The sequence below is a fragment of the Nerophis ophidion genome, linkage group LG05 (assembly GCF_033978795.1).
Source record: "Nerophis ophidion isolate RoL-2023_Sa linkage group LG05, RoL_Noph_v1.0, whole genome shotgun sequence".
Classification (NCBI taxonomy): Eukaryota; Metazoa; Chordata; class Actinopteri; order Syngnathiformes; family Syngnathidae; genus Nerophis; species Nerophis ophidion.
This window is the reverse complement of record NC_084615.1, coordinates 58,105,790-58,131,020: the sequence shown is the minus strand read 5'-3', so window position 1 is coordinate 58,131,020 and position 25,231 is coordinate 58,105,790. Positions and strand designations below refer to the sequence as shown.

At 37.5% G+C, this 25,231-nt stretch overlaps 2 protein-coding genes across 4 annotated transcripts in view; both read right to left on the bottom strand.

Moving 5' to 3' along the window:
* The window catches only part of mgarpa (mitochondria localized glutamic acid rich protein a), a 35,043-nt gene extending 15,987 nt beyond the window's left edge, over positions 1–19,056 (bottom strand). The window contains exons 1-4 of one of the 2 annotated variants that reach the window (XM_061901613.1): positions 18,760–19,056; positions 9,853–9,953; positions 6,592–6,697; positions 4,741–4,761 (exon numbers count right to left, since the gene is read on the bottom strand). In XM_061901613.1, the coding sequence (XP_061757597.1) occupies positions 4,741–4,761; positions 6,592–6,697; positions 9,853–9,953; positions 18,760–18,835 (304 nt within the window). In that variant the 5' untranslated portion in view covers positions 18,836–19,056. The remainder of the gene's footprint in view (positions 1–4,740; positions 4,762–6,591; positions 6,698–9,852; positions 9,954–18,759) is intronic. The other variant, XM_061901612.1, reaches the window with a different exon arrangement.
* ndufc1 (NADH:ubiquinone oxidoreductase subunit C1) lies at positions 16,820–24,938 on the bottom strand. 2 transcript variants are annotated; one of them, XM_061901617.1, is made up of 4 exons: positions 24,772–24,938; positions 24,340–24,443; positions 22,427–22,493; positions 16,820–16,831 (listed from the first exon to the last, which is right to left on the bottom strand). In XM_061901617.1, the coding sequence occupies exons 1-3, from the start codon at positions 24,815–24,817 to the stop codon at positions 22,434–22,436; spliced, it is 210 nt and encodes a 69-aa protein (XP_061757601.1). In that variant the 5' UTR covers positions 24,818–24,938; the 3' UTR covers positions 16,820–16,831; positions 22,427–22,433. The 2 variants fall into 2 exon arrangements, with proteins under 2 accessions (XP_061757601.1, XP_061757600.1); XM_061901616.1 differs by lacking the exon at positions 16,820–16,831 and adding an exon at positions 21,710–21,794.
* Between the last annotated feature and the right edge of the window lie 293 nt (positions 24,939–25,231).

Genomic DNA, 25,231 nt, shown 5'->3' with positions numbered 1-25,231 from the left:
TTGAATTTGTTTCAAGGCTGTCATTAAAAGACTATTTGACTGCAACAACACAACTTCTCTGCACCTCGGGGTCCAAACCCTAACATAACACCTTACACGTTAATGGAATAGTGAGGTAAAAAAACTAAGTTGTACATGTTGTACATCATTACTCTTGAAGTGAAAGAATGCTCAAGCTATTGCTTTAGCCATTAATGAAAACCTCACTGCTCCAAAGAAGTAAATTAACCTCGAGAACACTAATGCATTATGGATGCATATGCAAAAGTGCAATATATTTATCTGTACGGTAATCTACTTATTTATATCGGCACCTTATTGTTCTTTTATCCTGCACCACAACAAGCTAATGCAACAAAATTTTGTTCTTATCTGTACTGTAAATTTCAAATTTGAATGAGAATAAAAAGGAAGTCTAAGTCTAGTCTAAGTCTAATATCTACAACACAACTTTGTAAATGTATAATTTTTGGCCCTGCTTGTCAAATCATTATAGGTGAACAACAAACCTAGAGGCAAGAACGTAATACAGTGGATCCAATTTATTTCTACGTTCCTCAGGCTCGTTGACATTGACATAAACTGTTGCCCAAAAAAAATTATTAAAACATTTACTACTTTTACCAGAGACAAAAAAATGGGCAATAATACAATGTTTTGCAATTTGCTTAACTGAAAACATTATTTCACCAAAGATACCAACCAGGGATATTCAACTAAATTGTTTTAGGGGCCACATATCCAGAATATATCTCTTAACTATTAGTTTCATTTTTTTATATTCTGGAGAACCTCCTGTACATTTGATTTTGTTCTACTTATTTTGTCAGAGCTACAGGAGCGCTCTGATGTTTTGAAAGACCTTCTGCAAGAACGCTCCTCAAAGATCATCTCTATGACAGCATTCTAGTGTTATTAGGAATATGCTGCAAATTGTCTTTTTTTTTTTAACGGAACTTTCTGGCCTCCAGCTAAATAGCCCAAATGATGAAAAAAAGAGGATCTAAAATGGAACCTTGAGGAACACTCCTAGAACTAAAAAAGTTGAACAAATGACTACTGACTGCATCTGAAGTAAACAAGCTACATCAACACCTTAGTTACATAAATCACATTCCAAAAAAAAATGTCAAAAAGGAGAAGACTTAAAGGGGTGCCTTTAGGAACGCCTCAGTTAAGAAAATCACAAGTTTGGACCCCAGTGTTCTGTTTGCTAGCAAGGTTTATATATCAATACAAGGATCTGCCAATGTGCTATGGGTGGTCAAACTTCCTTCATATAACAAGACCCTTCTTGCGTTTTTAGAGATTTGCAGTTTGTCTCCCAAATTATGAACAGAGTTGTATGGTATGGTGTTATTCCCGGGCCGGATTCGGGTGCCAATTGAAAAGTGTTAAAAGTTTTAGCAGCACTGGGCAACAAACATCGGAAAAGTCACTAATGTCCAATGGTTTGGGAGGAGGAAAATTGAGTTCCTTTTTAGATCCGAAGTGTCCACTTTTATGAGGAATATCCAAAGGATTACAGAGGACCTTAGTGTTACCTTTACACTGGAAAGAGTAAAGACACAGAGTTAGTGAAATGAAAAATAATTAAGTACAATTAAGCACAGTTATTGTAAATGAGTCATTGTAATCAGATTTGTAGACACACAACCTTTGGTGTGGTACAGAGGTCTACCCATTTCCCGAACAGTGCAGTTTAAGTGAAAGACAGGAAGTTATTTGATGATAGAAAAAAATACTACTCCAGAGTGAGGGGGGAGAATATAAGGGAAGGTAAAGTTATAAGGTTTGAGGGTAATCACAAGTGGTTGATGGGGTTAGGATTAACCACACAACAGTGTATTAGGTGACACAGTAATGTACATATAAATTACCTGGATATCACAGTTCAAAGAACCCACATTTAAAGAAAATGTAGGAGGCTTTGTACAAATTTACATATTAAGTATAAGTAAAAAAAAACTTTGAGCTTAGAGTTCTGTTTAGGGATGGGCGATCTGGCCTAAAATCTACATTACAATACACAGAGCCATGTATTGGCCAACGCTGTAACCTAATGAGGCCGCCGGAGCTAAGAAGTCCTGTGACATTATAAAAACTGTAATATCTAGATCAGGGGTGCTTTGCAGTCGGCCAAGTCGTTAGTTTGGCCTGTTAAAGCTTGGCTTCAAATTTTAATCGAAAATCATACTTTCAACCTCACACAATCATTGATGAAATATCTACAAGGCTAACTACTGTAGATGCTATATGGTAAATGGATATAGTGCTTTTCTACCTTCAAGGTACTCAAAGCACATTCAAACACTATTCCACATTTACCCATTCACACACAAATTCAAACACACATTCCCACGCTGATGGTGGGAGCTACCATGAAGGGTTTTGCTCAAGGACACAAAGAACGTGGCTCGGATGCCGGATCGAACCAGGGAACCTCAGGTTACTGGCACGGCAGCTCTACCAACCAAGCCACACCGTCTCTGCTTTCTATTGAACGTGACAAACTCCACTATCTCATATATGAATGTATGGGGGTTAAACTCCTCACTCATGACTGTGAGCTTAAAATCGCCGTGTTAGACACATTTTAACTTTGGTCTTTGTAGGCAAAGGATTGTGGCACCCCTGATCTAGGTAATCTAAATCACATAAAAACAGTAGTTTCTTTCAGGACATACAACTGCGAGTTTGCTGTCTTTGAACTACCTAAGCTTTGCTGTAACATAGCATGGCATGCGCACAGCAATGCTGGTTGTGCTCGATAAAGTCTGACGAAGCTGCACGGGTACTTTAATTCTGTTTTTTAAATATGAATAGTGCCCTGAAAAATCAAAACATTAAAAAGCAAGACTGAAGATTATGCATTTGCTTTGAAAATAATAAAATTAATGTATTCTAAGACAGTGGTTCTTAACCTGGGTTCAATCGAACCCTCGGGGTTCGGTGAGTCAGCCTCAGGGGTTCGACGGAGCCTCCGCCGCGGAGGTCAAGACACACCCGACTCAGGGGTAAATAAAAACTTCTCCCTATTGGCTTTATGGATACGGCAACAGCAGAAGTCAGACTGATTTGCATGTGTGTAATTTGTTGTGAGTTCATGCACTGTGTTGGTTTTGTTCTTTGAACAAGGTGATGTTGATGGACAGTTCATTTTGTGCACCAGTAAAAAAATACATAAGTTTGTATTGAATTTGAAAAAAATATTTTTTATTTTTCACTAAAGAAGGGTTCGGTGAATGCACATATGAAACTGGTGGGGTTCGGTATCTACAACAAGGTTAAGAACCACTGTTCTAAGACCTTCCATAGTCGTATTTAAGCTATTTTATGAAATTTTGATAGGATTTAAAGAGGAACCACACTTTTTTGAAGGATTTGCCTATCATCCACAATCCTTATGTGAGACAAGAACACGTCTTTACCTTTTGTGTGTATTCTAAAAAGAAGCAGCTGACAATGCAGGTAATGGGAATATGATCTATTCCGTCTATAAAGCCCACTAAAAACTTCCAAAAAGCATTTAATATACATACCGTAAGTAACGTAATTTCCAGGCTATAGAGTGCATTGGTTTTAAAGCTGAGCCTACCAAATTTTAAAAGAAAAAAAAATGTTTACATATATTAGTCCTACGAGACTATAAGTGGCCGATATATACCTGTACAAAAGATTTTGGATGTTTATTTACATAACTTACATTTTGTCTAACTTTGCCTGTCACACGGCTGATCAAACCAAACAGAAGGACGGTAGCTCTCCAATCAGCTAAACAAATTCAATAATTCCACGTTGCCATGTTGGTGAATTTACAAAACTGATACAATACAAAGAGAATGCCATTTTACATTAATATTACTAACTTGATTATATATACTACTATATATACTATAATTCTCCTTTGTAAACATGCTAGCATTGTAGCTAATGCTAACGAAATATTCTCCCTCGGCGTGCGGTGGTCCAGTGTTTTGAATATCCACCACCACCCCGTGGTGGTGGATATTCGTTCATCGGCCATTTCCTTTTTTGGGCCACTTTATGTGCATTTCGTCGCGTCTTGATAAGGGTAGTAGAATAATGCGCTAAATGACTGACTGAATGATATTGTACCGGCTTGATTCAATGTGAACAAATTCATTGGTCTGATGTGACGAGGCAAAATATTTTGGCGGCATGTGAATCTTGTGAACCCCCAAAAAAATCAATAAAGTAGCTGCAGCATTGTATAAAGCGCAGGGTTCAAAGTGTAAATTACAAATACAATTCCTATATTAGCTCCTACAATAACACCTATAGCTTGGTTAGCAGGTTACGGCATGTAAGTAGAGCGTTGTTGGCATTTTTTTATAGGGTATATTATATGCGGAATAAATTAATCCCATTACATGCTATGTTAGCTGCCTCATACTAGCAGTTTTCTCATACTAGCAGTTTTCAATCTTTAGAACACAGTGTGTGCTCTTGTCTCATGTAAGGATTGTGGATGATAAGCAAAATTTGAAATAAGTGCTTTTTAAGACCTTAAATTCAAATTATTGGATTTTAGACATTTTAAAGCTTTTCAAGACACTATGATTACCCTATTTATGTTCATATACAAATTTGAGATTTCTGGCATACATAGACTTTTAGTCAGATTTTCACGCACACTTTTTTAGAAGGAGTCTCAGAGCATTCGGTTGTCAGGTAACAAACAAACATAGCATATTTTATTTTTTATTTTTAACTTACCATCCTCATCATCATTCCTGCCTGTAAAAAAATAGACAAAGAGTCAGCGTTTTCTGGATCAGACAGTGACACTATTGTAAATGCATTTATTTTCATGACATACGAGCGCATTACAATTGTAAACACATGACCATGTAGAGAGAATATAATATAAGGAGGGAAATAGGGGCAACTTTTGTTAAGATTTAACAAAAGTAAAAGCGAATAAAAGCTGAACTTGCTTTGAATTATTGCTGTTATTTGTAATTATATAAAAAAAAAAGTTAAGGTAAGAAAATAAAATCATAACTCAAAATATTTGTGAAAACATTTAAGATTTTGTTTTAGGCCATTACACCCAGCTCTATTCTAAAGTGATTCAATCTAATTTAATTAATTGCAATGCAAATAGATTTATGACAGGAATTAGGGCTGAATGTTTAAAAAAAAAATTAAAAAAAAAAATAATAATTTTCCTCGTAATAGCGGCTGCGATTTTATTCAGTTTTTATCTAGAACACATGATAAAATATTTTAATAGGACCAACTACATATTTTATATGTAGGCTGAGCCTATTTGTCTGAATAAGGTCAGATTCACAGCATACAACATAAGTCTCTGGATTTCCCTTGCACAATGAAGTAATTTAACTGGCTCAGCAATGTTATCCACGTTGGTACTTTAAAATTCTGTGGGGTACTATAACTGGGTGGGAGAGTGTCTTACTTACTGTATTTTTCAGACTATCAGGCACACATAGAATAATTTCATTTTCTCAAAAACCAACAGTTCAACTTAACCCAGTGCGCCTTGTGTATGAATTATTTTTAGTTGTGATTACCTTGAAGCAAGTTTTATATGATAAATGGTATAATGAGACGTGTTGCCAATCACACATAAGAGATATGAGTGGACTGCAGGTTGATAAAGCCTGTTCGATAAATGACTCGATAAAAGACCAAAACTTTGAAGTTTTATTGAGCAAATAGAACATTACACATGCCGCTCAATAATCTGGCCAAATGTTTCAGTAAGACAATCCATCAAGCCGCACCGCTTGATGGATGTTGAAACAGTCCCTCAACTGCTCACATGCCCCCTCTGTCCACGTCAACACACCGCCGCTCCTTTGTGGTGGCTGTTTTTTCACCACAGGGATGTCATGTAGCAGAAGATGAACAAGGTTGTGAGCAGAGCATCCAAGAGGGGGCAGTGGGGTGGCTGTGTATGTGTCCTTGACATTAGCACACAGCAAGTCCAAAGTTTTACTGCCCCTTGTGTGGCACTTCACATACTGTGTGAAGGTGGGCAGGGTGCACAACACTGTGGAGGCCCTGTATAGCTCCTTCAGCATTAGACTATTACATCCATAATGCAAGGAGTGCTACCGCAGGTCCTTTCTACCCACAGCCATAAGACTTTACAACATACCTACGTGATCACTCTGATGTTTGATTTTTTCCGTGGTGTGTAATACGGATGTTAATGTTTTTGTTGTATTTTATCTTCTATCTATACATATTAGTGAGCAATATGTAGTATTTATTAAAAATGTTTGTTTTGTCATTACGCTTTACTCCTATAGTTGTATGTAAAAAAAAAAACCTGCACTGCAACAATGTGATTTCCCCATTGTGGGATAAAAATAAAGTCTATCCAATCTCTCAAAATGGATCGGGAATTTTTGCAGGATTGATATTACTTTAATCATATCTATTTACACACAAATGTGTAAGTCTTTCGGTGTTATAAATCAGATCTATATGATAACAGCTTTAATATAGAAGAAACTTGTTTTTTCACTCTACTGGTACTTTAAACTTAGGGGCAGTGAATTTACGATTATTTTTTTCGCCTTAAGAAATACTTACTCTGAGGAGGCCATGGTTTGGGAACCCACTCGCCCTTGTGTCTAGCACCGATTTCCTCAATGCGATCTTTGTACTTGGCATTGTCAGTGGTCACAGCCTTGTATACCTGAGGAGAGAAATCATGATCGTCTTACTTTAGTAATGTTTGAAAATGTCTCATATGGATCATGCAGGGTTTTCCCCAGATTGCCAATATACCTGTGGCGCCTAGGGGCGTGGTCAATATGACATCAACGAATTTGCATAATCGGTGAATGCAAATATTTTATTTTAAATGGCTAAAAACATGTTTTACATACATTTTAAAACATCAGTTTTATTAGGTATTAGTATTAAGTTAAACATTTGTATTATATTGTATTGTTTTGCTCTATTTTTCAATTGTTGCTACATATTGAACAATGTCATAAATAAAGGCTGCGCTTTCAAGAATTTTTCAAGTTTCTAGAGACTTCTCCAATCCTTTTAGATATGTTTTCCCTCTGAAAAACAACTAGCAACAAATCTAGCATCTATTTCTAGTGTTCTTGGAGACTACTCGTGTTTGGAGACTCTTTGCTTCTGTCGCTCCATGTCCGCATAAAAAACAGCGATAGCCTCTACTGTCACTCAAAAACACTGATGTCCCAATCGCTTTGCGCTGCTGCCCAAGCTGCACTTTCTCTCTTTGGAAGAGCGCCACTGTCCTCTTAATATTTGCACATTGCACGTTTTGTAGACCTCTATCTGGAGGCATATCTCGAATATATTAAAGTACGTCCAAGTACGCCCTCGCTTCAGACAATCGCGCATGTCTTGCTGACATCATCACAACATCTTGTTTCAGCTTTGCTGTTTGGTGATCAAAATATTTTATGGTTGCCAAATGTTTGATGTGTCGTTTGTCAATAGTGCGTAAATATTAGGCAAATCTTAAAATATATTGCTTAAATTTGTTTTCACATAAAAAAAACACATGTTTAGAGTGTGGCGGCCCGTTGAAATAATTAAAATATGACTACATACCTGCTGGGGCATTCATAATTTAAAAGCAGTTAAGTAGTGCCAGGATGGCGTCTTCAAATGTATAAAAAACATTTGTGGATTCATAGTTGGTTTTATTTGCACAAATCTCTCAATCAACTTCAGTCATAGATAAAAATAACCAAAGCATTTTGGATTGACTTGTTAGTTGTTTTATTTTATTTTGAAAGATTTGCAAAAAATTATTCATCCTATCACAAAAAAAAATAAAAAAAAGTTTTATTATTAACCTTATGCATATTCTGGCCTGATCTCCAGTAATCCAGCCCTTTAACATGTACTGTATGTATGATTACTCAATGTATACACATTTTTTCAAAATAAAGAAAATGACTTAATTATATCTGTGATGAGATGGCGACTTGTCCAGGGTGTACCACGCCTTCCACCCGATTGTAGCTGAGATAGGCTCCAGAGCCCCCTGCAACCACGAAGGGAATAAGCGGTAGGAAATGGATCACATAATTAGATCAAATGGGAATTTAAAGAGTTAAAAAAGGGGGAACAACATGACGTATTTGCTATTTTTATTTAGGACTGAAATTGATAATGATATTTGTATCAAAAAAGTTGAAAATATGAATCTAAAATCGTTTGACTCTTAACTTTTTCGTCTACTACTTAACTGGACTAAAATTATTTCCCTGTGAATAGAAATTAAATACTACAACTAAATGTTAAAAAAAACCTCAGAAAAAAATAATCCCATTTGGAGTTACAACCAAAAATGATGGTCAAACAGAGCAAATATTTACCTGAAAGACCAAAAAAGTTCCCACTTTGCTGTAAGGGTTAATCATGAGAACAATTTGATACTATTATTTGAATATTTTCATTTACTGCCAATTATTTTCATCCAAGTGTTAAAATGGTGGTTTTATTTTCAGTGTGTGACTGTGTTTAGGCACACTCCCTGCAATAATGCACCTACAGCGTTAATTCCTAAATAGTAAAAGACATCTTTGTCACAGCTCAGAAATTAAGTTGACAGTTTAAATTTCACTTTCATTCAGATTTTTTGACTGATTTATTTCTAATCCATTGTGGTGGTGGAAACTGGAAAGGCAATATCATTAAAAAAACTGTCACTGTCCAGACACTGGACCAACATTGACCGCAAAGGATGTTCAGTATTGAAACTGTGGTTCAATTTGATGGGGTGAAGCCAGGTTTGCAGCGACGTTGTGAAATGTTGTTATAATGCTGTTTGTTACCTATTTTATGTTATAGCTATTTATAATTGTTGTGTCAATTTGTTCTGGCTTGAAATAAATTGGCCCTTTGAATCATATATTTGTCTTTGTGTGTTGTATGTAGACCACATTGCTTAGCAGAGTTCAGTGATGCAAATGCATGTCAAGCTGATCAACAGATTGTATTATTATTCAGTGCAATTACAGTACTGAAATGAAGGCTAAAATGACATTAATGGAAACCTTAAAAAATAAAAATAAAATATAGTTTCTTTTCACAGTAACGTATTACTTTTTGGTGTAAGTAACTAAGTTAGTAACTGAGTTACTTTTGAAATAAAGTAACTAGTAACTAACTAGTTACTGGTTTTCAGTAACTAACCCAACACTGCATATAACACATCCCTAATTCATACCAGTTATAATACTTTTACACTTATAATGTTGGAATGTTACTAAATGCATATGTTCCTTTTTGACTGTACTTAAATGTATAATGTATTACTATTATTCACTTGTGAATAATGTTGTAAAATAGACTGTATTTATGTTATTCACATGTGAATAATGCTGTATAATAGACTGTATTTATATTATTCAAATGTGAATAATGCTGTATAATAGACTGTATTTATATTATTCCCATGTAAAAAAATACCCAAGTGTTTATTGTCTATTGTGAGCGAACTGTGGTGCTGAATTTCCCCCAGGGATCAATAAAGTACTTACTATTCTATTCTAAAACAGTGGCTGTACAACTAATCAAAAGATCTCCGGAACAGATTTTGGGAGTGACAATGCATCCTGGAAGAAGGGGTTCTTCTAGGTTTATTATTTCGCAATCTGAAGAACTTGGAACTCAACCTGCGTCCTTGATTGTGTTTGAATTTAGAGGTATAATTGGGTTCATTTTCGGGTCCCTAAACATCCCATCCATCCATTTCCTACCGCTTATTCCCTTTTGGAGTCGCGGGGGGCGCTGGCGCCTATCTCAGCTACAATCAACTATGTTGAAAATACATAGCAATGAAATACTATAACTCACGTAGGTCACAGCACCAACAAATGCTCCGCCACACAGCACAGCGTAAAGTATGTTTTCTCCAGAGCCACCAGGCATATATGACATTTGCCTTCGTTGCAAACCTGGAAAGACAAAAAAGACACAAAATTAAAATGAATAAACAATCACACAAAACTACTTGACATGGTATGAGCACCCCCCAACCCCTTTTTTTAAAAATGTGTTTGGAGTTTGGCATATGTAACTCAGTTAGTTTTCCCAATCTGTAAACTGGCCAGAATGAATATCAAGTGCATTGACACCAAGAGCTAAACTACGAAATGGAAACAAACTACTTTTCTCAGAACTTAATACATGAGAATAATAACCGACACAAAATGGCATTCAGTCTACATTTTTTAAATATTTTGGTAGCAGTTCCGATTTGATATTTGTTTTAAATTGCTGCTATTTTGAGTTTGTTCTTCATTTATATAAAAAATAAATACTTTATTTTCACCAGAACTTTGCCGTTCCTTATCTTTAAAAGGGATAGTGCACTTATTTTGAATTTTGACTTACAATCCCCATGTAAGCCAAGAACACAAAGTACGTCTTTCTTTTTTTTATGCATTCCAATCTGTAAAATACAGCAAGTCTGAGGTGGCTAACAATGCAGCTAATGGGAGTCCTGCATTTTTCCCACAAAGCCCTTTAAAAGAAACATCCAAAAACCGCCAACAACACTACATTTAAATCTTGTGACCTGAATATTAAGCAAGTATTAGTACTGTTATTATAAGCGCCTAACCAGCTTATGCAGCACTACTGACATACTGAGCAACTGTTTAATTCTTTATCTAAATGGGAAGTTATAAACATCCCGTCAGTCGGCATCGCAGTGAGAGCAGACAGTGTACAGAAAGTAGTTGTTTAATCAGGATCGTAGGGTCTATTTCTTTTTTTTAGCAATTAGCAATATTGCTACATGATGCTATATACATCACTAAAGCTCGATCTATTTAGCACGTAGCTTCTAAAACTTGTAGATCATCTCCTGTATAATAAGTCTCAGAATATAAGGTTCTGGATCATCATTTGTCCCAAAATAGTCTTTGTTGGCACTCTTGAAGTCTGCCATGATTAGTAGCAGTTGTTGTTGAAGGAAATAAACATTGTGATGTGTCTGTAAAATTAATACACCGCCGTATGCTTAAAATTACCATATGTTATTATTACTTGTTATTATGAAGGTGCCTGTTACAACATTAAATATATACTTACAGCATGTATATAAAACGTTGTTGGAAGTTTTTGTATGTTTATTAGGCACTTTACAGGCTGAACCGACACACTTCCAATACCTCCATTGTTAACTGATATTTGCTAGCTTTTAATTACGACAAAGAATGCATAAAAAATAAATAAAACACATATGTGTGATGGTCTCACAAAAGAATTGTAATTAATAGGAAACATTTCCCAAAAAAGTGCAGTTCCTCTTTAAATGAAAAAAAGTGTAATAGTTGTTTTTATTCTTGTAGCAGCCAAATGAGCAGCAAATGTACAGTATAAATAAATACTTCTGAATGGAATAATAATGTTTATTGTTAGTTAACACATGCCTACAAATGTCTCAAGTGAAATTTAAAAGCTAATGGTGAAATTAGACCTACTGAATAATTTGTAGGAGTGCATTTTGTAATTCAATTAAAGGACTAATCGTTAAGCGAGTCAATGATCAGGTGACTGTCATAATAGTCCTTAATTGCAGCCCTAATGAACGGTGCTTACTGCCATTATTTTAAGATCAGATGCAATAGACAGACTACAGAGGACTTTTATTCATCTGTGTCATTAACTCTGAAGAAGTTCCACACTTGCTGCACGTTCTTGTCTTATTCAAAATATTGGCAGCGGCCTCCTAATTTCAATTGTGATATAATTTACTGGTGCGGTAAATTGGACATTAGATTGGATTTTACTGATTGCATATTTATTAAATTTTTTGGGGGGATCCCATTGGTTTCAATCAGATTGGTGAAAATCCTCCATATATCTAGTGTTAGGCATCATACCGTTAGATAACGGCTTTACTAACAACAGATATCTAATTAATTACTTTTACGTACATTACAAGTACATTTGATATAACGTGGAATGCTACTTTTGATGTGGTTCAATTTAGGAAGTCTCTTTTATCTAATGCAAGCAACAGCCACCCAATGAACTTGATATCCTATATTAACTAGCGCTAACACAAAACAGTGAACACATTGAACAGAGCTGTCTTCACTGCCCGCAAACTGCCGATGCTGAGCTAACAAACACAGCTGTTAAATACTGTCCTGAGCTATGGCTGACATCTCTGTCACTTGGCAACAGGCACCGCCTTTTAAAAAAGGGACACATTCTGCTCTCATGAAACATCAATCAGCTGCATTATTTAAGTAACACATTGATTACATTCCCTAATAACTAATTACATTTATTAACCAACAATTATTGTATTAGCAATTCAATTATTTGTTTGCAAAAGTAACAAGTAACTGGAGTAATTACTTTTATAAAAATATTTGCCTAACACTGCGTACAATCTCCACATATCATTAACCTAATCAGAGTTGCAGCATTTTGACACGACTCTCTACCATTCTTGCGCAACATGTAATCCACTCAGGTCTAAGGTTGTGCACAGGGAAAGGTGGTACACATTAAGAACAGTAGAGGAGATTCAGGTCACAAGATTAAGCCATGATATCCTGTGGTTTAGATTTTCTCCACACAAACACAGCTAATTTTAAAAGTCATTATATGCCTTTTTACATTTCGTCCAAACATAAGCAGCGTATTTTGGAGATCTCTACGAGTACAATTTGGTCCATCACAAATGGAATTGGAGCTACTTTTTGGCACTTGCTCATAAAAACATTAAAGCGCACCTGGTCTGCCAGAGAATAGGAAGCCAGAGCAGGAGGGATCAGGGTTTCAAACTCAACAACTTTGTCACTATATTTACTGTGTTGTCAGACCTCTTTAGATACTTCTCAGGGCATTGAATCAATCGTAACTGGACTGATCAGCTTAGGGCTGGGATAGGCTCCAGCCCCCCCACTACCCCGAGAGGGAAAAGCGGAAGTGCTGGGCGATAAAAAGTATTAATATATCGCAATAGACACATAAGTGATATTAATAAAGAATGCATTTGACAAAACGTTCAATTATTTTTTTTCTTTCTATGTTAGAAGAAACCAGGAGTTGATAAGCAAGGTTGGTTGCATGAACAAATCCACTAGCGCTCTGGTTACCGAGCAATTCAGGAAATTACCACGGATCAGTGGGAGTGATTCGCTAACAGACAATCAGGTAACAGTATCAAGTTATCAACTATCAAGTATGGTTGCGCTATCTTGTTGTCTCACAATTGATTCTTTGCACAGAGTGTGAAGAGAAACTAAAACTGTATGCTCTACAGCAAAAAAATTGTCGATAAAACATGAAAAGTCACTTTGACAGTACGACAGGACTTGTTTTTTTCAAAAGGACCGTAGTTAGACCAATGTGGACTACCTTAGCCGTGCTCACCCGAGCAGAGCCCCAACTTCCTGGCACTAAACTTGCATAATATACTTCTTCTCAAATTTCTCTGTTTAGATTTTCACACTTTGCACTATTTTTTTACACTTTATTAAAAGCATTTCTTACATATTTCTTGTTTCTGCACCTTCATTTCAGTTATTATTAGGTGTGACTGTAGAATTTCCTTAACGTTGATTGTTTTCCATGGTTGTGTTGACATTTCCTTTATGTTCTGCCTTGATTGCTGAGGGAATTATAATCAGAGGAAGGTTACATTTTAAATGAAAACGATTTCATTTAAAAATATTTTTCCCCTGGGCCCTCATGTAACAAGCTTGCGCACGCACAAAAACCTGCCTTAAGCCCTTTTTTACGGCAATTTTTAGATTTAGCAAGACTGATGTTGATGTGGAAATGTACGCTGCCTCACAACAACATTTCTACAGGCTGTGGATGCTTTAGTAACACACAGGAGATGCTGGGTAACAGTTCACATAAAAAATGCCAAATTGTCCTACTCAGACTGGCTGATGTCCCCATTAGGTACATATGAACAATATTTTTAATTGCAAAAGATTTTAAACAAATCCATCCATCCATTTTCTACCGCAACTGTCCCTCTGGATTGCGACGGGGTTATTGTTGGTTTCTACAATGAACTGTAATCTGACTAATATGAGCAACTGTATAAACACATTTTGTTATAAGTTACAAAAAATATTTTACATTTGGGTTAATCACTCACCCCTAGGCTTTTGTTCAGAATGTGTCACTGTTTATAAAGGGGTGCCTCAGGAATCTGTATTAGGGCCCATCTTATTTATCTTATACATCAATGATCTCAAACAACATTTCTCTGATACTAATACGCTAATGATACAATTATTTATTGCTGTGGATCATCTGTTGAACAGGCTGTTAATTTCCTGCAGGAAGCTTTTGTCGCTGTGCAGAATTCACTTATTGAATTAAAACAGGTTCTAAAAGCTGACAAGAAAAACTGCCTCAAACTCCCCTGGTAGTGTCCACTCTTGAAGGGAATGTCATAGAAGTGGTGCATGAACATAAATACCTTGGTGTTTTAATTGATGACTCTCTCACTTTTAAACCTTTTATTGATCAACTGGTGAAGAAACTAATACTTAAATTGGGGTTCCGTAATAAGAGATGTTTTTGTTTTAGAGTTAAAAAGTGCCTGGTCTCTGCCACATTTTTATATGAATGCTACTCGTTCCTGTCTTCAGATGGTGGACTGCGTTTACCATGCTTCTTTGAGGTTCATCACAAACTGTAGAGGCATGACACACCACTAAAAGTCGTACTCTCGGGTGGAATGGCCTTCTCTGTCCATTAGGAGACAGTGTTATTAGTATATTTTTAATTACAAGGGTGTTCTGGGACTATTGCCCGAATACATGTGTACAGTGATTTCACAGAGAAGTACGAACTCTTATGTACCTATGTACAGCTCTCTTATGTACAGCTGTTGCTCTTTGTCTCTTTTTCTCGCACTGAGCTAGGGAAAAAAGCTTTTGTCTATGCAGCTCCTTATGCTTAGAACATGCTACAAAGAGACTGGAAGCTGACTGAATTTTTATCCTTAAATGCTTTTATATCTAAACTGGGAGCGTTTGAAGGAGCCTCACTTATCTGTAACTATTTTACTTGATGTTCATCGTGTCATTTCAATGTGTAATGTGAATGTCATTTTATGTGTAACTCTGCTGCCTCTATGCCAGGACTCCCTTGAAAAAGAGAGTTTTTAATCTCAATGGTATTTTTTTCTGGTTAAATAAAAACATTTTTTTAAAGTTATATGTATCATTAGCTATGTACACATGGACACACTGCAGTTTGCTCCAAACACGAGAAAGAAGCACCTTCTACTCACTTGTGATTGGTCAGACTGTGCCGAGCTCAAGCACATGGCTATTTTCATTACAATTAGCGTGCCAGGCCATGAACACGTCTGCGGCGGATTACAAGTTATTTGCAACGTAAAAAATAAATGTGCTTGGATTTGTGCATACGAACACTTTAATATATCTGAATTCTTACTTGCCTATGCCGTTTTCTGGATTTGTCCATTTTTAGTAGGAAACCCACGCAATTCTCTTCACATGAGCTCCCTGGTCCTTATTTTCAATAGGTCATAAAATATATATATAATTACCAATATCAACCGATATTAGAACACTTATATCAGGATAGAGTTTCCAGCCCTAGTTCAGATTGTCTTAAAAGACGTTTCACCTCTCATCCAAGCAGACTTCATCAGTTAACGCTCACTTAGATAAGACGGATCTTGTCTGTATGCCTGGTGCCGGATCCAAGATATTTATCTTCTACAACAATGATTTTGCTCTATTGTGGCGCAAACACAGCAGTTGTTAAGATGCAAAGTAAGGCTAAATGTATGTGTCATTGATGCAACTGAATGGAATTCTGATATGTTTATATGTAATATATTTCAGTCTACTCGATGGCAGCTGTGGCTACAAAATGTGGCTTTCCACCTTCTCGCTTTGAGTGTTAAGAAAAGCACTATATGAAGCTAATCCATTATTATTATTATTAGTCGTAGAAGTATTAGCATTATGCTTTACTTTGCATTAGGAGCTGTCGTGTTTGCACCACAGCAAAAACATTTGTGCAGAAAAAAGCACCCTTCTGTAGAGGATATTAACTGGCGGATAGGGTTGCACAAATAATTCAATTTTATTAACGATTGATTATAATAAGATAGCTTGAATATAAAGTATAGAAATACCTGAAAAATAAGCTCTATGTACACTTCATAGGTAAACTTATTGTATAGAAGTATTGTCCTAGCAAAAGGATTTGCAAATGCGTATCTCAATTTGTGTGTCTGTAATCCAATTCACATGTGTGTATACTAATGTGTGTGTCTGTGTGTCTCAGTGTGTGTGCGATCAAGGCAGCATGTGCATGTTTTAAGTTGTCTGTCCGCACAATGATTTGTCTGTGGGTAAACAAAAATTTGCTTGTCCATATTTCCTCGGTCTTTTTACACATTACTTTTTGCTCTGTGTCTGCCGTTAAAGAGTTGTGTGTCTTTGTTCAGATTTGTGTATTTTTAATGCAATCTGTGTCTAAAAGTTGTGCGTGCGTAAAAATGTGTGTACCTGTTTGGTTGTCTTTTTATACTTGACCTTTGCGACACTGCTGCCGTGTAAATGTTCTCTGTCCATGCAATGATCCAAACTTGTAAAAATAATGGTCCGTCTGTAACTTCACCTTTCACGATGGAGACGTGATGGTGGCGACAGGCGAAATTACACTGTTCCTTACACCCACCCAGCCTCTTCCCCGTCGTCCGTCCGCCTGTCCCGGGCGGCGCCCCCTTCCACTTGGAGAGACAGCACCTTAATGAGCAAATTTTCCGGGGGAAACACTGCTCACCACTTATCGGTCCCTTGCATACACTCGCAAAAAACACAAAAACACTGTTATATCGATCGTATAATGGTATTATACTTGGTATCATTACTGCCTATATTTGTATCAATCCGCCCACAAGGACTGCAGGACCTTCGTATTGTGAGGCAGACGCACTAACCCCTCTTCCACCGTGAAGCCCCAGTAGATCAAAATAATGCCCCTGACGGGTTTTTTTTTTTTGGTTTTTTAAAATCTAGATTTAAAACATTACAAAAGTCTACAAAAAAAAAACATGTAGACCACAATAATGTTTTAAGACTAGATTTTTTTTTAAATAAAAATATACCCCTTTAGGATGTTTAAAGGCCTACTGAAACCCACTACTACCCACCACGCAGTCTGATAGTTGATGTATCAATGATGAAATATAAACATTGCAACACATGCCAATACGGCCTTTTTAGTTTACTAAATTACAATTTAGTAAACGTCGTGTAATGATGGCGTGAACGCAAGACGTCATGGGTTTTTAGGAAGTATGAGCGCTGCGCACACACAGCTAAATGTCGTCTGCTTTAACGGCATAATTATACAGTTTTTTGGACATCTGTGTTGCTGAATCTTTTGCAATTTGTTCAATTAATATTGGCGAAGTCACAGTAGAAAGATGGAGTTGGGAAGCTTTAGCCTTTAGCCACCAAACACACAGTGATTCCTTGTCTAAAATTCCTGGAGGTGAAACTTTCCTATGGATCAGAGCGCGGTCAAGCCAACATGGATCCTACCGAATGTCAACCAGCAGGTTTCGGTGAGAAAATTGTGGTTAAAAAGTTAGTTCTTACCGGAGAAAAGCTGAGCTTGTGCCGTCCATAACTGCCGTCGACTCCCCTGAGACACTGCGCATCAAGACACCCATGGAGACACCCTTCCGACTATCAGGTAATAAATAACTCACTAAAACACTAGCAACACAATAGTAAGATTAAGGGATTTCCCAGAATTAACCTAGTAAATGTGTCTAAAAACATCGGAATCTGTCCCAATGCAATCGCGTTTTTTTTTTAAACTTTTTTTTCTAGTCCGTCGCTATCAATATCTTCAAACACGATTATTTCATTCTCACTCAAATTATTGGGGAAATTGTCGTTTTCTCGGTCCGAAAAGGCCTTTTTGGTGGAGGCTCACCTTAAAAACAATGTGAAAATGTGAGGAGCCATCAAACATGTGACGTCATCGTCTGCGACTTCCGGTAGAGGCAGGACATTTCTCTTAGCACCGAAAGTTGCGAACTTTATCGTGGATGTTCTCTACCAAATCCTTTCAGCAAAATGATGGCAATATCGCGAAATGATCAAGTATGACACATAGAATGGACCTGCTATCCCCGTTTAAATAAGAAAATCTAATTTCAGAAGGCTTTTAAATGCAATTTAAAAAGCACATGAATTGAGTAACGTGTACCCCGACTAAACAAGTTGAAAAACGTATTCGGGTGTTACCATTTAGTGGTGAATTGTACGGAATATGTACTGTATTGTGCAATCTACAAATAAAAGTCTCAATCAATCAAAAACAACAACATTTTAACCAAACTCAAGCAAAAAAGTTCATTTTTTTTCGCGTGCATGACAACATACTGGCTGTTGAAGTTCTGGCGGACCCCAGTAAGCCAGGGGCAACCTAAATAACGGGAGTATGGTGTTATGTAATCTTCACATTAGATGGTTGGACCACGGTCACACACCACGTGACGTGCAGTGGCAACCATGCTTCCATACAGTTGTGCGCTCAAGGTCACATTTCAACCTGACCAGGCATACTTTACCGTGTAACATTTGTACAATTGATTCCAGAGTTGTATCTGCGGTATTTAAAATGGCAAATGTGAAAGGAGAGTCCTTGCATATTTTGTGTGGACAATAAAAAGTAATGAAAAGATAAGAAGTAATATTCAGTGGAGACACTCACCATTCCGCGGCAAGTTGAAGGCTGCTGTCCTCGCCAAAGGTCCACACCTTTGCCAGGCCGCTCTGCAGGAGAACATGTCTTCGTTACGTGGCTGCTTGCGTGTACTGGAGACTGCCCGAGCTGCTCTGGGCCGGTATGTGTGACAGTGGAGCAATGGCGGACAACCAGAGAAGAGCGAGTCGTTCAAAACTGGCGAGTCTTCCACAGACTGACTGGAGGACAACTTGAGTCAGTAAAAAGAATCGAGTTTGCCGTCACTACGTGCTCCTCCTTCTTTGGCTCGATGGATGGTGGAACACAACACATGTGGTGTGTCGCCACCTAGCGGAGGGGAGTGTGTACATCCCTGCGGTATAAAACGTGACATTGGACCAGTGCTGAAGGGAAATCTCTGATTATTATTATTATCACTATTATTTTTATTATCTATAATCATCTGAGTACAGGTCGGTTGTTGCAATGAGTAAATGAGGCCTCAGTGAGTGTATGACTCACTGCACATAGTGTTTCTTTCTGGCTAACTGCTGAATTAAAAAAGCACTACATCCGACTTTCAAATAATTTAGCTGTAAACACATGAGCAGGCTTAAGACCCACCTTTTTGATTTGGCTTTTACCGAATATTTTCTAATTTTATTGAAGTCATTTGTACATCACTCTATTCCAGTTAGTTATGCTAGATTTTCTTTATTTTTACTTAGTATATATATATATATATATATATATATATATGTGTGTATGTATGTATGTATGTATATACCGTATTTCCTTGAATTGCCACCGGGGCGCTAATTAATTTAAAACCTCTTCTCATTCCTGCGCTTACCAAAGGCATGCGGTAAAAGTAAGCATGCGCTAATTATTTTAAAACCTCTTCTCACTCTGGCACTTACCCAAGGCAAGTGGTAAAAATTTGAGTGTGATGTAAGCTTGGACCTTAAATACTACTGAATAGCTCTTAATCTTCTTCCCTTTATGCGATTTCAACTTACCGGTATTGAAATCAGCCTCCTCCATTTTGAAAATGATGACAGGGGAAGTGTCACTCGTGACATCAAAGAGTTTGACCAGAAGGTAAAATTAAGCATGCGCTAATCATTTTGCAAACCGAGTTTGACCTGGCAGTAATTCAAGGCAGGGGCATACTATATACCCTACGGCAATTCAAGGAAATACGGTGTGTGTATATATATATATATATATATATATATATATATATATATATATATATATATATATATATATATATATATATATATATATATATATATCCATCCATCCATTTCCCACCGCTTATTCCCTTTTGGGGTCGCGGGGGGCGCTGGTTCCTATCTCAGCTACAATCGGGCGGGAGGCGGGGTACACCCTGGACAAGTCGCCAACTCATCGCAGGGCCAACACAGATAGACAGACAACATTCACACTCACATTCACACACTAGGGCCAATTTAGTGTTGCCAATCAACCTATCCCCAGGTGCATGAGTTTGGAGGTGGGAGGAAGCCGGAGTACCCGGAGGGAACCCACACATTCACGGGGAGAACATGCAAACTCCACATATATATATATATATATATATATATATATTATTTTCATGTTTTACTTGGGAGGAGACCCTGCCCCAAGTGGAGGAGTTCAAGTACCCAGGAGTCTTGTTCACGAGTGAGGGAAGAGTGGATCGTGAGCTCGACAGGCGGATCGGTGCAGCGTCTTCAGTAGTGCGGATGTTGTATCGATCTGTTGTGGTGAAGAAGGAGCTGAGCCGGTCGATCTACGTTCCCATCCTCACCTATGGTCATGAGCTTTGGGTCATGACCGAAAGGGTAAGATCACGGGTACAAGCGGCTGAAACGAGTTTTCTCAACCGTGTGGCGGGGCTCTCCCTTAGAGATAGAGTGAGAAGATATGTCATCCGGAAGGAACTCAAAGTAAAGCCGCTGCTCCTCCACATCGAGAGGAGCCAGATGAGGTGGTTCGGGCATCTGGTCAGAATGCCACCCGAACGCCTCGCTCGGGAGGTTTTTAAGGGCACGTCCAACCGGTAGGAGGCCACAGGGAAGACCCAGGACACGTTGGGAAGACTATGCCTCCCGGCTGGCCTGGGAACACCTTGGGATCCCCCGGGAGAAGCTGGACGAAGTGGCTGGGGAGAGGGAAGTCTGGGCTTCCCTGCTTAGGCTGCTGCCCCCGCGACCCGACCTCGGATAATCGGATGAAGATGGATGGATGGTTTTACTTGTATTTTATCCTTTATCCTTACAATTTTACATATTTGATTATTTTCACTTTCCAGCGTTCCTCGAAGGGAGTCCCCTGCAATCAGGGATTATCGGCCATGGCTGTGGGGTTGTTTGCATCAGCGTCCTGGTGGCGGTGGTCAGGTGATCTCCTGGTGCAGATGTCTTCTGTGATAGTGTTTCTTCACCTGGGTCCTCTGTACTCAGCCATGCATTAGTTTGTGTGTGTGTATGATTATTGAGGATGTGGTCATTGGGGCACTGTTTTAAAGTATGTGAAGGACTTTGTGTTGCTTTTCTTGTATGTATGAAAATTACTTTATAAGATGTTGAGTGATTATAGCTTGAACCATGCATAATTTTTATTGTTGGTTAATTGTAATGCAAAAAATATTTCATAATTTGACTTGTATATTCATTACAAAATCCCATTCCCTTTGAAGCCAATCTTTAAACTTATTCGACCACTACCGATACATCTGGAGCTGATGTCTCTTCATAGTCCAAATGTAAATGGAAACCCAGGATGGGTGATATGTCCAGGATGTACCTCACCTCCAACCCATAGTCTGCTGGAAAAAACTTTACAGGTTGCTTCCACCAACATGCTGTAAAACATGGGACGACTTCCACTGGAGAAGCAAGCGGTTCTGAAATTTTACACAATATTGAATATATGGAAACAATGGAACTGTAAATACAGTTGACTCATCTATATTTCACATGACAGATGTTTATTACAGAATTCAAATCATGAGGAACGAAACAGACACATCCTGAAGGATGTGGCCCCTTGCACTGAAAAAGAAAGAAAAACATGTTTTATTTGATCATCAATACATATTTATAGGCATATATTAGGGCTGTCGAATTATTAACATTGTTAGAGCCATATACTTTTTCTGTCCGTCAAATTCATGACGTCACTAAAGGGGTTGGTTCAAGGCCAAGTGCCGGTCTACTAAGAAAGGAGCTTGGATCTTGCTCAGGTGTTGCTGAGTGGAGGCGCAACAGTTTTTGACTGTGCCAGGCTAGTATTTGTTTGCTCCTGTGTATTTTCCGTTTTTGTTACAAAGTGAGTTATATAAATGTGACTTTATGATATTAAATACTTTTGTTAAATATGGACACAATTCTGGACATCAATTATTAGCAGGCTGCACGTGTCTGAACTAGCTTCATTTATATTCGGCAACCAATAGCAGTAATAGTTTAGGACTTTACCGCTAAAAACATATTTAAGAGTAATCCCATTTTGTCTGTAGTTGACTCACAATTAATCACAGATCATTTTTATTTTAAATTTTTAATACAAGGTACTTTTTAAAGTTTGTAAAATTATAAACAAAAGAATGGATAATTTATTTGCTTTAAGAAAATGTTTGTTTTTTCAACAGTATGTTTTCTTAAAAAGCACACAGACACCTTACCAGGATTTCACTTTAGACCGTTCCTAACTTTATACTCATGGACATCGTCACTGTGCTGCTTGAAGAGCTGCAGGGGGACACACAAATACAAAAAAGTACAAATTGTATTACAATCTGATTAACAAAAAAATTAATTAAAAAACAGTTAGTGCAGGTGTCATCTTCTTGCTGTTTACTAGACACTGAGACATTACACACAATATTAACAGTATATAATCTAGGACTCTTTATTATTATAATTTGTTTCTGTTATTACATTATAAAACAGACAGATTACCACCTGAAATAAATGGTTTATAAACCGCATACCATTTTTTTCACACTGCCTATGTGCACCGCCACTGTCGAAAAATTAATGCGGTAACTGATGTTTAATTTTTTGGTTTTTCGGCTCCTCCCATCAGAGGTCGCCAAAGCGAGTCAATCGAATGTGTGATTTTGCTTTGAATTCATACCGGACAGCCTTTGTTTTATCTGGGCTTGGGACCACTGATGTGTTTCTGATGACAGTGACCAAGAATAATGCATTTACATAAGACAATACAATGACATTGCCAAGAAAGTGGAGCCTCATTCAATTTACAGTTTTATCTAACAGGACAAAATATCTGGACTTTGCCAGCTCTTCATTTTATGTAAGGTATATATAAATACATAACCTCAGGAAGACAGCAACACATGACAAACATAAGAAGGCGTGAGCCGATACATTGATTGTTAAATGGGTCCATATGCGACACGTGACTTTCAATATCGATTAGTAAATTAATTATTTTCTGTGATCGATAAATCACAAACAGAACCGCAGTACCTGGAAGTAAATGATTTTGTTTGGAAGTCTTTAGTATTTCTGCAAAGGATGAATAAGCTACTTATTTTGTATTCAACTTGCTCATACTGAAATAACTGTGAAAACAGTAAAACATTTTGGTGAAAGGAAGTCTTATTTCAAAAGGCACTTTATGTACTTCACTTCACATAACAGGAGCAGCTTTTTGTTGTGCATAGTTTGGTCTGAAAAAATAAAATATAATGGAGATGAATATGTTTGTTTAGTTTATTTAATGGATGCTGACAAGCATATCGTGTTCAAAATAAATCCTGAATTGGGAAAAAGAGGCATCAATATTTGTGATAAACATTATGACGTTTGACGTGAAGTAATTTGTAATGAAATAAGATAATACAAAAAAAAACACACGACGAGTTGAGTTTATACAAAAATGGATACATGGATGATACAGCAGAGGATTGGGAGAATGTCATGTGGTCAGATGAAACCAAAATAGAACTTTTTGGTATAAACTCAACTCATCATGTTTGGAGTTAGAAGAATACTGAGTTGCATCCCAAGAACACCAAACCTACTGTGAAGCATGGGGGTGGAAACATCATGCTTTGGGGCTGTTTTTTCTGCTAAGGGGACAGGACGATTGATCCGTGTTAAGGAAAGAATAAATGGGGCCAAGTATCGTGAGATTTTGAGCAAAAACCTCCTTCCATCAGTGAGAGCTTTGAATGGTTGACAAAATACTTATTTTCCACCATAATTTACAAATAAATTCTTTAAAATTCCTACAATGTGAATTCCTGGATTTTTTTCCACATTCTGTCTCTCACAGTCAAAGTGTACCTATGATGAAAATTACAGACCTCTGTCATCATTTTAAGTGGGAGAACAATGCACAATCGGTGGCTGACTAAATACTTTTTTGCCCCACTGTATATCGGATATAAGTAAGAATATATCGAGATATACTTTTTCGTCCATATTGCCCAGCCCTACCTTATTTATATTTATCTGAAGACTTCACCACACCTAACCTAAAAACTGAAAAATAGTATCTCGAAAACGAGGACATCCTCAGTTTTTACAGTTCCTCAAGTAAATATGTCTATTATTTAGTATTTACCAGGCCCCACAGGAAAGCAGACGATCCAAAGGTAAGACCCACTCGCAACCAGTTGGGAGAGGTTGTGTCATTCTTGGAGGCTGTAAACATAGACCTGGATCCAGCTGCAAACATGTGTAATTTCAGCATAACAATCCAGACATTTAGACTCAGCTTCATTCCCGAAACACATGGGTTGAATCACTCATTTATTTGCAGTTTGGCATCACTTATAACGATACTTATTATAAGCGATCATATTTATCCACTACAGACAAAATAAGTACCCAACATTAAATCAAACGACAGGTGCTTTATTAACAGTAATAGGATACTTTGCACTACGACAATGCAGCGAGACTGCTAAGCTAAGGTCACCCTTTAAGAACAGCACTTACATGTTTCAGAACGGCCACTATGGTCAAAATGAAGGACAATGTGAAATATTCTCACCTTTGTTGACAATAGAAGCTCGGGCAAGTAATTTAATCAAAGTCATTTTCTCGCCGTGCTGTTTACTTAGTTTCCAACGTTTCTTCTTCGTGTTTAATTCTTCTACTTTTTCTTTTATTTAATGGCGGTTGGCAAGCAACCTTCTGGTGCGCACTACTGCCACCTACTGAAATGGAGTGTGGACCGTGGTGGAACCATGGACATTTTATAAGGGTACGCAGCATCGACCACTTCTGCCGACTGACGCTGACGAGACGCGGGGCCGCCATCTTGGAGTGGTGATCTGCTCCACTCAGTGCAGTTCATTTGGCAGGAGCAATGCACTGTCAGCGCATTTAATTAATCTTACCTCACTGAATTCCACTGATTTTCACGCGCTTTTTTGTCATACGTGTCGACATGATAAAGGACACATGTTTTGGCGTGTTTTATTTTTCATAGTTTGCTTAACAGCAATAGA

Excerpts from the sequence above, each read along its gene's own strand:
- ndufc1 (XM_061901617.1), bottom strand. The coding sequence starts at position 24,817 with ATGACTTTGATTAAATTACTTGCCCGAGCTTCTATTGTCAACAAAG. Across the intron at positions 24,444-24,771 it reads AGCTTCTATTGTCAACAAAG|CTGGATCCAGGTCTATGTTT; the intron begins GTGAGAATATTT and ends ACATGTTTGCAG. Across the intron at positions 22,494-24,339 it reads CTGCTTTCCTGTGGGGCCTG|CTCTTCAAGCAGCACAGTGA; the intron begins GTAAATACTAAA and ends GTCCCCCTGCAG.